Source organism: Mastigoproctus giganteus, chromosome 6 (assembly GCF_048544385.1).
Source record: "Mastigoproctus giganteus isolate SK-2022 chromosome 6, ASM4854438v1, whole genome shotgun sequence".
Taxonomy (NCBI): Eukaryota; Metazoa; Arthropoda; class Arachnida; order Uropygi; family Thelyphonidae; genus Mastigoproctus; species Mastigoproctus giganteus.
Genome location: NC_143580.1, coordinates 130,088,309 through 130,101,895, shown reverse-complemented (window position 1 = coordinate 130,101,895; position 13,587 = coordinate 130,088,309). Strand labels below are relative to the sequence as shown.

The following is a 13,587-nucleotide window of genomic DNA, read 5'->3' as shown; positions in this document are numbered from 1 at the left end:
TTTTTGAATTTAAATTGCGATTAGATATCTGTCTGGCAGCTAACCTTTCTGAGTGTCTAAATTGTGTGGGTGGATTCAAGATTATGTTGGGGAGGGGATGGAGATTTTTTTTTTTTTTTTTGGAATATACTTACAGTGGTTTTTTTTTCTGATTTTTATCTGCTCTGTTTATATATACTGTTTCTGAAAATAGGTATGTGGTTATTGTCTATTATATTTTCAGAAAGAGAGTATTAGAGCAGATAAAAAAACCAAAATGAAAACCACAATAAATATATCAAAAAAAAAAAAAAAATTCCCGCCCCCCCTTTCTCATGTAATCTTGAACCCATCCACACAATTAAAGTGCTCAGAAAGGTTAGCTGCCAAACAGATACCTAATCCTTATTCTTGTTCAACAAAGATTAGCCCCAAGAGACCTTCGGCTTTTTAATTCTAAACTTTCTTAGTTTGAGAGTAGCATAAAGTATTCACAGTTATCCATTTATTAATGTTAATTTAATTAATTCTTAATTTTTAATCTTATTACCTAAATTAAAACTTAATTTTTACCTGATGCTTGCTAATAACGGTGTGCGTTGATCAAATTAATATGTAATCAAATGAAATGGATAATGTATAATTAATAATTAACTTTATATAAATTAAACCATAATTTACTGGTTCTGCTGTCTTTGCAGTAATTAAAGAACTGGTATGGGAAGTTCCACAAAAAAAAAAAAAAAAAAAAACACACCTGAGAATAATCTAATTCTTTAAGAAATTACAGGCACATTACACTCCATGCAGGTTTAAGTGCACGCACAATTATTTCAATGTTGTTCTTTCAATCTTAGCCATACTGCCTTCTCCAAAAATAAGTGACATGGCATCCTCCAAGTGTTTTTTGGAGGGAAAGTGAATTGTGGAGCTGCCATCTTGTCTCTGACTCAGCAGGTAAAGGTGTACTTGCAGTCATACTGAATTGTGTTAATATATAGTGCAATTGGATATGTATTTAGATATATATCACCAAATTGTCATAGCAACTGAATGCTAAAGAGGCAAGAACATTCCAATGGAGGCTGCCATCTTGACTTCTGAGGTTTGGTGTGAATACATATAGCAATTGTGAAATTATTGGTAACATATGGGTTATGGCTATTATGTATAAATGTGTCTAATATTTTGGTACACAGTGTATTTCATATAGCGATATATTCCATGACAAGTTTTGTAACCCTGTCCAAAACTAGCATACAAATTGGATTTGGGCTACTTTTGGGCAAATGTTTGTTTATTGATTCCAGGCTTCCTAGTTGAAAAAAAAAAACTTAAATTAATTCTATAGAAAGCAAATAGAATTATTTATTTTCTGGAGTTCTTTTCAGTGTCCCCTGCTGAACAGTTTCTGAAATAGAAATGCTTAAACTTTCAGTTTTTTGAAATCATATAGAGGTACTTATGGTTTTTCATCCAAGTTTTCACGATGTTAACCCCTTCATGGATTATCCCGAGATACCTCGTTTTTAGTTTTAAAAGTTATTTGGAACTACAAGAAATATCTCGGGATACAATAATACCCGAAGCAAACAATAATACCACCAAATTTAGGACTGAAAAAATATTTTTTCTGGCATTTATCTGGCAATTTTGCATTAGTCAGGTAAAGCCCGAGATTTCTCAGGATTTTCTTACGCCGGGCAGCAGACCACTGGCTTTCATTTTACTTATATTGTACCGCAATGTCAGAACAGCAGCACACATTCCTGTGCTACCAGTAAACAAAATATAATTTGCCATCCTAAATACTGAACCCACGAAAATAATTCACAAAAACAATATCAAAAAATATTTCATCGCCCTCTTGAACTGTCGCCCGTAAGTGATGCTTACCTTGCCTGCCCACTTGTGGCGGCCGTGTGTCAGAATGTAGTTAGTTCGTGAGTATTGTGTATGCATTTCACATGATTTTTTAAATTTATTTATATATTGAGTAATGAAGACTTTTTCTGTGCCTTTCTTTTAGCTCAAGTGCTAATTTAAAAAATCTGCATAATTTGCGTGCTTTTTGGCGTACATGAGATAACTCGGGATAGCCGAAATGGGTTAATTACTCCTATGTATTTTCTACAAAAAAATTAATAAAAAACACAAAAAACTATACAATAAGAATTCGCATGATGCATACTTTTAATCTGTAAAATATAAAAAGTAAATCCATTACGCACATTTTTCAGAAAAAAATGTTCCGGAAAGGGATTAACCTATGGAAAATTGTATTACAATGTTGCTCAACTGATAAATATTTACTAGATGCATCAATTTTGTTGTTCATAACTGCTAGATTGCTTAATAGTGAGTTCTTTAAGTACTTTTGGTGTCTCCCAGGGAGCTTCATGATGGGATAAAACACAGAACTTACTGTGTGAAATTGTTGAGTTTGTTTCTACAGTATTCTCCTGGAAAGACAGTTTTAGAGTGCCAAAGGACTTTTTGGTGTTCTTTTAAAAACTTCTTTGATGTAGTTCTTACTGAGAAGTATTATCTAATTGTATTATACAGTTAGAGATAGGTAGAAATTTTTTTTACAGATAGATAGAGATTTTGCAGGTTATTACTTACTATCAGCAAGGGTATCCATGTGTTAGACAGATCCGGCAAACACTTAAGTTTTTAATTATATTTAGCCATTTTATTGAATTAATACTTATATTACATTATTTTCTATAAGTAGCTTATAAGTCCTAGTCAGACACCTTGGTTTATTTTGAACAGAAATAGAGATTTTGAAAGTAATACTTAGTGTCTGTAGATTTTACATCCGTAACTTGCCGCCATTGTTATACGATACAACGTAAATCCCGATCCACATAGCATAAGGTTTAACGTAAAACAAGATAGCAAAACATGTAGCACTGTATTAGAAATCTGTTAGCTTATATAGTATAGTATAATCACTTAATCAGTAAAATTTATTAATCTTATTAAATTTCATTGTTAATTAAATTGTACTTAAAAAGAAATAATGACCCAGAGTAGAGCAGCTAAGCAAAGCTCACAAATTAGCCAGAGTGCTGTGGCTCGGGGGAAAACCAAAGGGGGCAATTCTTAAATGAATCACAGTATAAAAAAATGAGAAATGTTTGCGGACCTGTCTAGAACAGGACATGATCTATCCGAAGAGGATGTCTTTGTGTGTGCTAGGTGCAGAGACTGTGAGGAAATTAGGTGCCAACTCAGCGTTCTGATGGGCATCTATGAGAGATTGAGGTGTAGGGTAGATGTCTCGAGGAAATTAATAAGAGGGGCTCATCAAGCTCTCATCTGCCCAACTAGCCAGAGCTCAATCCTGTGCATCAGGCAACACAGCAGCAATCTCCAAGGCAGAATGCGCTAGTCCCACAGGAAGTAGTTATTGTTGGTGACTGTTGTCAGGGAGACGGGGAATATATTATGCAAAAAAGGATAGGTGGAATAGAACATATGTCTGCCAGGGACAAAAGTTGATGACTTTGTCGAGCAGATATCACCTTTTAAGGGCACAAAAGGTAATATTGTTGTACACGTTGGTACTAATGACCTTAAGAGTAAGAGATCTGTAGATTTAATTAACAAGTACACTTCAATGTTGAAAAAAAGTCGCGTGAGCTAGGGTTGAATTTGAAAGTGTCTGCAATTCTGCCCAGACGCGATAGGAGATGGTATATGATGAAATCCTTGTCAATCAATTCAGCCCTGGAGAGATTGTGCAAGGCTCATGGGGCAGAATTTTTTTCAGCATGGTCTGTGCTTGCTAACAGGAGAGACTGATTCTAAAGGGATGGGATAAACTTAAATAGAAAGGGTGAAAGAATATTTGCTGATGCTATCGAGGTAGTGTTATGTGGGTCGGGCAACTGCTAGCTTGGGGGGGATTCGCAGATTAAAAGTAGCCGCAGGTAGAAGCGAAAGTGATTCTTGCATGGCTTCTATTGTAATGAGCAGTAGCATAGAGAGCAAGTTGTTGGGGATTTCAAGAGCTGCTGGGAGTCATCATGGAACAAGTAAATACATGGGCTGTGTTAGTGTAACTAAGAGTAAGAACAGGAGCGTGTATACTTGCATGTACATAAAGTGTAAAGTGTGTTAGTTGTCTGATGGCACCAGGGGTTTCCCCCATATCCACGTTGTATTCTTTGTGAGTGACACAGAACTCTGTGGAGGACAGAAATTTAAAAAGTGGGTTGGGAGTGGTCTGTTATGTAGCATTATGTTCTGTTGTTACTCTGCCCATTTAGCCATTGGGCCCCTATTAGGACCCATTATTACCCACATTTTGCCACGAGGAGGCAGGTCAGACACCCAGTAGATTATTTAAGTACTCTGGCAGGCTCCACCACCTAATTTCCAAGGATTTCAGTGGCATGGCCTTAAAAAAAGGGGAGGGAGGGGTGTACACTAGAATTTGGCCGAAAGAGATTTACAAGAAAGCGGTAGAATTTAGATGATTAAAATTTGGCAGCATTGTTAAGGGGTGTACTCGTTCGGTTTAGTGAGGGGGGAGATTGACGACTGGGTGGAAACAGAAGTATAGGGACGACAAAAAGGTCAGTGGAGATGAGCCCCACCAGGCAAAGTATGGGGGGAGGCACGGAGGAGAGGAGACAGAGATCTGTCTGTTTTAAAGAGAACTGGGTTAGAGTACCCAGTTCAGATCGCCAATGGTGTGTTGGCAGCAAAGCCACAGAATGTCTTCCTCAGTGATGGTTGTCATGTCCAAGTAGAGTCAAATCCGGTAAGAAGGTCAAGCTGCCCATCCCACTCCGGGTGTGGGATATGTTTGCTGGCAGTAGGGAACCCATCAGGCGAAGGGGTGGGAGAGACGGTTTACGGAAAAGTGGTCCCCCACATTTCGCCCCCAGTAGATAATGAGTAGGATACAGAAATGTAAATACTGTACAGTCAACTCTCAATAACTTGAATTTTTATTGAAGTCCCAGCCTCTTTAGTGGAGATTCAATGTTAAACTCTCTCTCGATTACTCGAACAATGATGTGTAGTGTAAATTTATACTATACATCATTGCATAGTGTAAATTTAAATACTAATTAAAACTAGGGTTAGTGCGAACTTAACAGTAACAGTAAGGCCTCCGTAGCCGAGTGGTCAGTAGCGGGAGTGCAGTGGCACACGCTCTCTGAGTAGACCGGGGTTCAAGCCCCTGACTGCTAAATACGGTCGATCTGCCAACCCGCACTGGACCAGCGTGGCAGATTATGGTCTATTTCCCTCAGCATGAATTGTTGAGGAGGCTTCCATCCTGCAGTGGGTTGATAATGGCTGCAATTTACTACATTTATGGTTTGTGTTCTGTTTCTAACACAATTACACTTTCATTTCATTTATTCAACTCTTGCTTTCTATACTACACTCTCTGAGCACCTTACTATTAGTCTTCAGTTGTGGTGCAGGCCAGGGGAGAATGTAGTGATAGTGTTTATGTTAGTAAATGTTTGTTAGTATATATAAAGTAATGTAAGTTATTTTTCACTTTGTATTCTTTTGGCCAATTACATTTGCTCTCTCTTTCTTTCACCAAAACTGCCATTTATTCCCTTTTATCATAATTCCTAGTTCACTCAGTGCCCAGCCTATTTATTCTGTCTTTCATTATCATTCATTCAATCTTCTTTCATTCTACATTGCATCCCCTTGCTACTGATATTTTTCAGCTAATCTGCTTCCCCGGCTGTCTGTACATCTCCCTCCCCTACATGGTTACCTATTTGGTGTGGGGCCCCAGGTTCCTACACATGGTAGGGTAGTCTGTCTGTCATTGATTCATTCTACATTGCATCCCCTTGCTACTAGTTTACTGATATTTTTCAGCTAATCTTCTTCCCCAACATGGTTACCTATTTGGTGTGGGGCCCCAGGTTCCTACACATGGTAGGGTAGTCTGTCTGTCATTCACTCATTCTTCTTTCATTCTACATTCACCCCCCTCTCTACTAGCTTACTGATATTTTTCAGCTAATCTGCTTCCCCGGCTGCCTGTACATCTCCCTCCCCTACATGGTTACATATTTGGTGTGGGGCCCCGGCTTCATACACATGGCAGGGTAGTCCTGGGAAGTTTTGTCATGTCAGGTTTCTGTCTTCTTCCACTTAACCATCAATTTATCCCTAACAGTAACTTGCCCTTAATGCCACATTGCTCCAGAGTGTACAACAGCATCAAAACTCTTCCTGAAATATATGTGTATGATGTCAAAATTATTTTTTGCATCCAGTTCCTTGATCACTACATCATAGTAATCATTCAGATTGATTAGACAAGACTTCTCCTTTGACAAATCATCCATATTTTGTTTGCATGCCTGTCCAAATGGTACTGCATTACTTCTTTAATTACTTCTGAGGTTATTTTCCCTGGAACAGATATTAAGCTAACGGGTCAGTAATTACTCATGTCTTCTTTTGATCCCATTTTATGAATTGGTGATATATTTGCACTCCTTCAGTCCATAGAGACCTCCCCTGAATCCAAGGATGCTCTGATAATTAGGGCTAAGGGTTTGCTTACCTCCTTTTCTGATCCCTTGTATATATATGGATAGATTCCATCTGCCCCAGGTGCCTTTTTCTGTCCATCCTCAACAACTTCTCCATTTTCCTTTCCATTATCACAAAGTAATTTAGCTCCTCGTTAGAGTTTGATAAACTTCTGGCATCTCCTTCCTAAAGAATTCCTAATGTGTGACTGAAGATGTAAGATACCGATTCAATTTGTCAGCAATATGTGCAGGGTTATCAACAGTTTACCCATAATGTCAAGTGGCCCAATATGATCCCTTCCTTCTACTGTTAATATAACCACAGAAGTCTGCTGTTTTTCTTTGCATTCTTTGCCAGAAACTTCTCATAATCTGCCTTAGATTGTCTAAATTCCTTTGTGACTTGATTACAGACTAATTTATATCTACCACAGGCTTCTATATCATTTGTTAATTTATATGCATCCCTTGCACTTTTCTTCTCTGGCATATGTCTCAATAGTTCATCCGACATCCATTTAGGTCTAAGTCTTGAAGAATATTTCTTCGTTGGTATGTATGAAAAGCCTAGTAGCTTCTATGATTATTTTCCTTAATGCTTCCCAGTTAAAATTTCCTGTTTGTAACATCATCAGTTAGTCTCACTGCACACAATTTAAAAACCGTCTGAGTCACTCTGTAGGCAATCTTTTGAAAGCAAAAGCCTTTCCCTTTACCCTTGACAGCAGATACGATGCCTTCGTATAAGCTTGCTTTCTTGCATCATTTGCCATCACTACTACTACTACACTCTACTCCCCATATTCAAATTCTCAATCCCTTATATGAGTGCCATCGTGTCTGTGATATCCCCAAAATGTCTGCATTTGATGATTTGATCAGCACTCCAAATTCATCAAATTTATTTACTATGCTTCTAGCATTAGTATACACTCAAGTAAGAGGGGTTATCAAAACATTCGTACCCTGACCTAGATAAAACATCAATAGGAAGATGCTGTTTTTAACATAAATTGTCTACACATTGAATAACTAACATGTGAAATTTCATTCCATAGGGGATCGTACACCAGAGTTGGAACCCAGAATCTGAGGAAGAACCCCATGGTTGACAAAGTGCAGTCTAGTAGTGATCAAATTTCTGCATTTGTAGGGCTAGAAAGCTCAGGAAATTGACAAGAAATGAAAGCTGTGTATAGGCAGAATTGTCCATCCTATGACACTGTAAAAAAGTGGAAATGGAAGTTCCAGTATGATCATTACAAGTGTCTTTGATGAGCCAAGAGAAGGAAGGCTATCAACATCCACAGACAGTGAGACGGTTTCAAAGGTTGAGCAGCTGGTGCTCAGTGACACATGCGTGGCAATTAATTTTATCGCAAACGAAGTGGGAATTAGTTATGGGTCTGCCCACAGCATTTTACATGACCATCTGCACATGCCTATGGTCTCTACATGATGTGTTCCAAGGTTGCTGATGCCTCTGCAGAAGCAATTTCGAATGCAACGTTCTCGCCAACTGTTGGATTTGTGTAATGCAGATGTTGAGAACTTTTTTGACCTGTTGGTGACAAATGACGAATGCTCGGTGTACCAGTATGATCTGGAGTATGATCCACTGCATGGGTGTCACTTTGATTCATCTCAGGAAGTCATCAATGAAGTAGAATCGTGGTTTCAGGCATAAAGTGCAGACTTCTATGATCAAGGCATTAAACAACTGATCCATAGATGGGAGAAATGTGTTACTATACATGGAGAGTACATAGAAAAGGATTAATGTTACTGTGAAATTTCACCTTTCTAGGGCTATTATTTCTAGGTAAGGGTAGGAACTTTTTAATACCCCCTAACCCCAGGGTCCTGGGCTGGATATCATCATTCTTCTCTTTCTTGCTTTCTTGGTGATTCCCTTCTATTTCTGACACTCTCAGGGTGGGAATTTTTTTTTTTTTTTTTGGCTGGTGCAGCATAGGCCTCAGGCTTCCTTGCACCATATGGCTAATAATAAATATACTTTCAACTGTTTTAAATCTTAACCTTAACACATCCAATGTATTTGCTTGTTCCACGAGGATTCCCCAGCAGGTTTTAAAATCCCTGATGACTTGCTTTCCAGTTTGCTGCTTGTTCCAGTAGAAACAAGCACAAGGATCATTTTCACCTCTTCCAGCAGCTACTGATAATCTATTAGTCTGCATATCACCCCCACCATCCAACAAGCTAGAAGTTTTCTGATCCACGTAACATTGCCTCGACATCATCAGCAAATATTCTTTCCTCCTTTCTATTTAAATGTATTCCATTCTTGTAGAAACAGTCAATCCTGTTAACAAGCACAGACCATGCTGAGAAAATGACTACCCCATGATCCTTACACAGCCTTTTCAGGACTGAATGGAGCAACAAGGCTCTCATAACATATTCCCTCCTACTGTGTCTGGGCTGGGTTGCTGATACTTTTAATTTTCAGTCCTAATTCATGAATTTTACTCAATATTGCTCTGTCCTCTTTAATTAAATTCTAAATTTTTTTTTTTATTATAATTAGAATATTAAAAATGTTGGATTTTTTATCAGCCAGATTTCAGGTCATTCATAGAATATATGGCCATAGATATTTCTATACTGTCTTAAAAATAGTTTTATCAATGCAAATTCAGAATGATATTCTTTTAAATAAGTGCTGAAAAATCAGTCAATTTGTTACACAACTTTGGTACCATTATCTAGGGTGGATGCAGTTTACATCAAACATAAGTATGTAAAGGAAGTAAAACCAAATAAATGGAAGATGAGAAAATCAGCTGTTTGTTTTCAATTTTTAACTGTATATTAAAATAAAATATATAATTAAGATCATGAAGACCTTACCTTGGCCTTCTTTTGGTAGACGAGGTATACGCCACACTACTGACTTCAGTGCATGCTCATACTTTGCCTGACCAACAGAAACTTCAATCAAGCTTGGATCTAATGACTGTGCTGTTCCAATTATACGTTCTAGTCCCTATAATTGAAAATAGCTATAAATAATCTGATGCTGTAATAAAATACCACTGTACTCTACAAATGAAATTAATTTATTTCATAATGACACATCACATTGGACACTACACATTCAGCTTTGGAGAGGATACATCAATATATACTAGACAGAACTTGAGTGAATTTTCAACAAAAGTTGTGTATTTTAATATTCCTCAAGTATGATATTTGCTCCTGATCTTTAGTAGTAATTATTTTTGAACTAGGAAAGTATAGCAATAAAAAATTCATTAAGGCTTCATGTTGAAGTAAAAAAAGATGCAGCCATACCAAGCCATACCACCTCTAGACTTTCCACAGAGCTGTAGGTGCCCTATATTTCAACAACTTTGCGAACACATTTAACTGTACTTGAATTTTTTTCTTTTTTTTTTTTTTAAACAAGAATTTGCTTGTAATGATTTTTTTAGATCTTATTGTCCAATATAATGTCAGGATTAAAAATAAATTTTTTAAAGTTCCCAATTTTCAGTTATTTATTGTTGTTTATCTAAAGACCTGTCTGGCAAAGTCGGAAGACCAGTGCACATGAATCTGTGATATTTTTTTGACCCACCTACAAGACAATGAAATTTCTACAGGTTGCAGAATTATATTTCAGTGTGCAGAACTGAAACGATTTGAAAACTGTCAGCATTTCTGCATTCAATTTCACTGGTTCCTGCTCCAGTAATAGCCTGACTTTCAGCCATCATGGCTTCGGCTCATACATTAGATATGACACCAATATTGATGACACAATTAAATTGTTAATATTATTCTAATATAAATGGCATCACCTAAAAAGGTGAATTTGTTATTTATATAAAACTCAAGGCACCACTATGACAATTTTCAAACTGACTGGCCTTTTTTTAGATGAAAATTGGTGCAAACATATCAGCAAACATATACTGAGGTTAAAGTATTGATTCTAAGTGGGCAACCATGTGGCTTTCCATTTAAGAATTAACCGTTTCTTGAGTGTTTTTTCAGCATACATGAGATTTAGATGGTGTTTCTGATAGTGACAGGCTTTGTGGTTTTTTTTTTTTTTTTTGTGAAATTTTGATATTCATGAAAAATTAAAACAGTAGAGAAATGAATAACTATTAATATGTTCTTATTACTGCCAACACTAGAGTAAATTTATTATCACAATTAAAATCATATTTTAAAAAAATATGAAAAAAAAAAAAGGTTACTTTTTTGATTCGTTAACATCCTCTGTATCTATGTACATATCACAGGAGCAGATAGGATGGAGCACTGCAAGCCCTAGCATCCCGAAAATGCTCAAAATACCCCAAAGTGATGGCCATCAGTTTGGATCCTGGTTATGATTTCAAACAAATATCAAAGAACAAGAAAATTTCAAATTTCAAAAAAATAAATAAATAAAATAAACACAATCATACCTAACGGTCACAGCTAAATATGAGGGCTGTTCAATAAAGAATCATCATAATTTGTTTTTCACATACCTTTTTTAATCAGTAATATTTTGATGGTTCTTTTCAAAGGAGTCCCCATTTGATGAAATGCATTTACTCCACCGTTTCTGCCATTCTACAAAAACTTGGAATTTTTTTACACGCATCTGAGAATTGTCTCTAATGTCTTTACAACTTCTTCTTTTTTTTTTTTTTTTTTTTTATGTAAACCCCAAACACGAGAGGTATCAGAACCTATAGTACTTAGTACCATGCTTGGGTTGGAGGTTGAGAAGATGAAAGAAGATATTTGTTGACATTGGACTTCTGTAGACTTTAATTTTCAGGAAATACTTTTGAAGGAAGGTTGTTCCAGAAAATGGCAGTTGAATGAATAAACGAGGAAGATGAAAAGTTGGTTCTGTGGGTTTAAAGTTGGACAGTAAATGGATGTTGGCTGGTGGCAGCACGTGTTCAGACTGTTTTGAAAGAGAGAGCGGGAATTATAGAAGCCAATTCAGAAGAACAGTGCCCATGGAAGTATCTATAGAAGAGGCATGCAGCAGAAACAGTACGTCTATGAGACAGCGAGTGGAGAGACTGTGTTAGAGATGAATCAACTGCCCTCTTCCGAATGGAATCAAGAAGCCTGAGAGAGGTTTTGAGGGCACCACCCCAGATGTGGGAACAATATTCCATGGCAGGGAATATTGCGATTTGCGATTTATACAGAGTGAGCAGCTATTTGGAAGAAAAGTAACGCCGAGAGCGAAAGAGAAAACCAAGTTTTTTAGACGCAGAGGAAGCAATATTTGTAATGTGCTTGTGCCAAGAGAGATTAGAAGTCAGGGTAATCCCCAAAAGAGATATATCATTTTGCCTAGAAATTGGCGTGTCACTAAAAATAAGCATAGGAGCAGAAGAATCCTTTTTGCGAGATATAAGACAAGACTGAGTTTTAGAAGGGTTGAAATCAACTAAGTTGTCTTTGCCCCACTGGAGAATTACCTGAAGATTAGCATTTAAGGAATTGGTAGCAGATTTTCGAGAAGTTGAAGCTGATTGAGCAGGACAAGGTTTCTCAAAATGGAAAGTGGAATGCAATGTGCTATCATCGGCAAAACTATGGACAGGATTTCCAGTCAATGGAAGAAGGTCATTAATATACAAGAGGAAAAGAGTGGAGGAAAGAACTGAACCTTGGGGGACACTGGCATTAATGGAGAAGTTAGAAGACAGAGAGCCATCTACCATCACCCTCAGTGTGCGATCAGAGAGAAAACTGGATAACCAATTACTAAAAACATTTAGTAAACCATAAGATGGAAGCTTGTTTAGAAGACCTTTATGCCAAACACGATCAAAAGCCTTTGAGATGTCAAGAGCAACTACTTGTGTTTCAACGAACCTTTCCATTGAATTAGTCCATAAATGGGTAACATAAGCCAGAATATCACCAGTGGATCGGCACTGACAGAATCCATACTGGCGATCGTTGATTAGACGGAAGTTTAAGTAGTTTAAGAAGTTTCTAGGTAGTTTAAGAGTTGGCGGTTAACTGATTTCTCCATTACTTTAGAAAGAGTAGAAGTAATTGCAGTGGGACAATAATTGGATGGGAGGGATTTGTCATCCTTTTTAGGAACTGGCTGGATATGAGCAAATTTCCAAGCAGAAGGAAAAACACCTTTCGAATATGAAAGTGAAAAAAGGCATCAAAAAATAGGAGTAAGTTCAGGAGCACAGGTTTTGAGAACAACTGGTGAAATACCATTGGGATCTGGAGCTTTCTTAGCATCAAGATTTGTCAAAATCCTTCTGATGGAAGACCACAGGAGGCATTGAATGGAGCATGTTGGGAATGGTGGGAGGTGTTTTACCAAGATCATTAATATATGAGTTGAAAGAAAAAATGGGATGCTAGCAGGTCAGCTTTATCCTTGGCTGAAGTTACAACAGAACCATCTGGTTTCGACAGAGGTGGGAGCAGAGATGGGCAAAAGTTGCGGCCAATAGCTTTGGCAAGAGACCAGAATGCTCGGCTACCATTACGGCAAGAAGCAAGTTTTCTACTCTTAGCCTGTTCAAACTCTAGTTCGGACTGATTAATAACTGCTTTACAATTGTTGCGAACTTTGGTGTATGCATAAAATGAAACTGAAGAATTAGAAACAAGCCAATTACAATATGCAACATTCTTCTCTTGAACAGCCTTAGCACATTTATTGGAAAACTAAGTTTTAGATAAAGGACGAGATTTTAAAGTGGAGTGTGGGATAAAGGATTCCATTCCTTCAAGAATAATTTCATTGACACAATCTGAGCAAACGTTGATATCAGAAGTTTTGAAATAGTAATCCGATCAAGGAAAAGAAGAACTGAAGATTGGAAAAAGTTTTCCTCTTAGCTACTACTTTAACTTTGGAAATAAAAAAAATCTCTAAGTCAGGAATGTAGGGCAGGTGAGAAACACATCTGACATTAATGCTGGCTAAGTACTCGATGACAATATGAGCAACATGAGGCCTCGCACTGTCTTGATACATCCATCTGTCCATCTACCTACATGCAGCTGTGGTCATTTGTGCCAAATGCAATCCTGCAAAGAG

General features: G+C 37.3%; 1 protein-coding gene across 1 annotated transcript in view; it reads right to left on the bottom strand.

The window, feature by feature from the left end:
* LOC150084576 (uncharacterized) overlaps positions 1-13,587 on the bottom strand; it is a 434,502-nt gene that overhangs the window by 34,032 nt on the left and 386,883 nt on the right. The window contains exon 8 of the mRNA XM_090376289.1: positions 9,393-9,528. Coding sequence (XP_090232415.1) covers positions 9,393-9,528 — 136 coding nt within the window. The remainder of the gene's footprint in view (positions 1-9,392; positions 9,529-13,587) is intronic.